This window comes from Lucilia sericata, unplaced genomic scaffold, assembly GCF_015586225.1.
Source record: "Lucilia sericata isolate MDLA Ls3-8-SP2 unplaced genomic scaffold, ASM1558622v1 Contig001634F_arrow, whole genome shotgun sequence".
NCBI lineage: Eukaryota > Metazoa > Arthropoda > Insecta > Diptera > Calliphoridae > Lucilia > Lucilia sericata.
Window position 1 is genome coordinate 10,942 of NW_023995548.1, and position 1,892 is coordinate 12,833.

The 1,892-nt window shown below is 37.1% G+C and overlaps 1 protein-coding gene across 1 annotated transcript; it reads right to left on the reverse strand.

The window, feature by feature from the left end:
• Window positions 1-912: 912 nt before the first annotated feature.
• Window positions 913-1,523, reverse strand: LOC119612230 (odorant receptor 45a-like). The gene is made up of 3 exons (XM_037967984.1): window positions 1,260-1,523; window positions 1,040-1,195; window positions 913-975 (listed from the first exon to the last, which is right to left on the reverse strand). The coding sequence occupies exons 1-3, from the start codon at window positions 1,521-1,523 to the stop codon at window positions 913-915; spliced, it is 483 nt and encodes a 160-aa protein (XP_037823912.1).
• Window positions 1,524-1,892: the final 369 nt, after the last annotated feature.

Below are 1,892 nucleotides of genomic sequence, written 5' to 3' on the forward strand. Positions count from 1 at the left end.
ACGAAAACCACAACAGACGAACCCGATAACTCCATAATCTTGATTTAACACCGAGATGAACCCCCAGGTATAAGCGTTGCCATGAGCGATGTCGTAGCGTCCCTATCCTTCAACAATCCGCTCAGATAGATTTCTCGTCCCTCAGTAGCACAACCGCATCTCAAGGCCCTGTAGCTTCAGCAACAGCACCCTTTAGACAATAAATCAGGCTCCCTTTGTATATAATTACCCCGACAAGTTGAATGGTGGTCCTCAACCATAAGTCGTTGATATGGCAACAACACAGAGAACTTCCCTGAAGTAAAAGGTCTACTTAATCACTACTAGCCTCCTGTCGGGCAGAGGAATCTTTCCCGATTGTTCACCAACCTACATCAGTTTTACGAATTTCGCCATAAACCACAGCCACTACTTGGATCTAGAAGGAAACTAAACCAGCCGGGACAAAGTTTTGTTGTACTACGGCCACCCGTAATACTATATTACCTGGTGCTCTGGTTCGAACCCATGTTACATTATTCCAAGGAAAGGTCATGAATACATAGTCCCTGTAGACTAGAGGTATTGGTAGCACCTCTATACCTCGGAAAGGAAACATGTCCCGGGGGGCTTTAAACGTATCAGTTGCATTCGGTAAGGGTCCCTGTATGTATACCCAGAATTCTACACTTCGTTATAAATATAGACCATGGCCACCCAATAAATTCCTTCTAAATGACATGCATATATATAAGTTATAAAAAGTGCATTCAAAATATTCACCTTATATTTGAAACCCCCATTTTTAAGTTATACACCCAATAAGTAAAGGTCTGTGGTTTCCATAAACTTTAACAGAATTTTATTTCACTTTAGTTTAAAGTTAACAAAATATCACATAGCTGTCTTCCTGTTGAGTACAATTGAACTTCCTTAACTTCCCTTTTCGTGCATTGTCTTCAAGGCGGCTATTAACGACCAGGTGGTCTTGAAAACCTTTAAATAAATCAAAGATAAACATTACTTTTTTGGAATCTATTCCCAGCTTCAATAAAAATACCCATAAATACAAAGATAAGTCCAACTTAAAGAAGGCACACTTAATAATAACAGATTTCTGTGAACGCAGCATCGCGAGTAAAAGTAACTTCTTATAATCTGAACATAAATTCGACCAGTCAAATGTAGAGTAGATAACAGAAGCTATTTGAGAACTCTTATTTAGGGCAAAAATGGATTAAACAATTAAAATACTCTTTTAAGAATGGACTCAAACCTACCTCATCCTCTAATCTCTGACCATTGTAACAGTAAATGTACAATTGTACAGCTACTGCTGTAAAAAACAAACATTTATAGGCCACCTCTCCCGCTGAATCATTGGGACGTGTTACACGAAACACCAAACTACAGATTTCCATACAGACAATGGTGAATTCAATAAAAATGATTTCGCTGTAGATTTGTTTTAGTTTTTTGGTCAATTTTAACGTTTGACAATGATACTTTATAATGGGTTCAATAAGTCTATGTTTCGGGTCCATGTTGTTAAAATTTTTTCTATATTTGAAAGCCACCCTTTCGAAACGATATCTGATGATATGAAATTGTGCCACCATATTGCTGACAAACCATGAAAAAAGCATATCTATGTTAAGAGATACAAAGCATACGTAATACATGGTTAAAGTATTCAAAAGATACACTAATGTATAGCCCGATAGATGGGAGTAGTTCCAAAAGTAACTGTAAATAAAAGATTAGATAATAGCTGATACAAATCTCTCTCTCCCTTAAAACTTACGTTGCCTTATTTGGTGGATCTAAAACAACTTTGTCCCGTGTGAAATACATATATATGGCATTTAAAACCGGATGTATGAGTGAAGAACTTGCGCCAAATATTACTAATC

Excerpts from the sequence above, each read along its gene's own strand:
- LOC119612230 (XM_037967984.1), bottom strand. The coding sequence starts at position 1,523 with ATGGACCCGAAACATAGACTTATTGAACCCATTATAAAGTATCATTGT. Across the intron at positions 1,196-1,259 it reads GTCAGAGATTAGAGGATGAG|AGTTCTCAAATAGCTTCTGT; the intron begins GTAGGTTTGAGT and ends GCCCTAAATAAG. Across the intron at positions 976-1,039 it reads ACTTATCTTTGTATTTATGG|GTTTTCAAGACCACCTGGTC; the intron begins GTATTTTTATTG and ends ATTTATTTAAAG.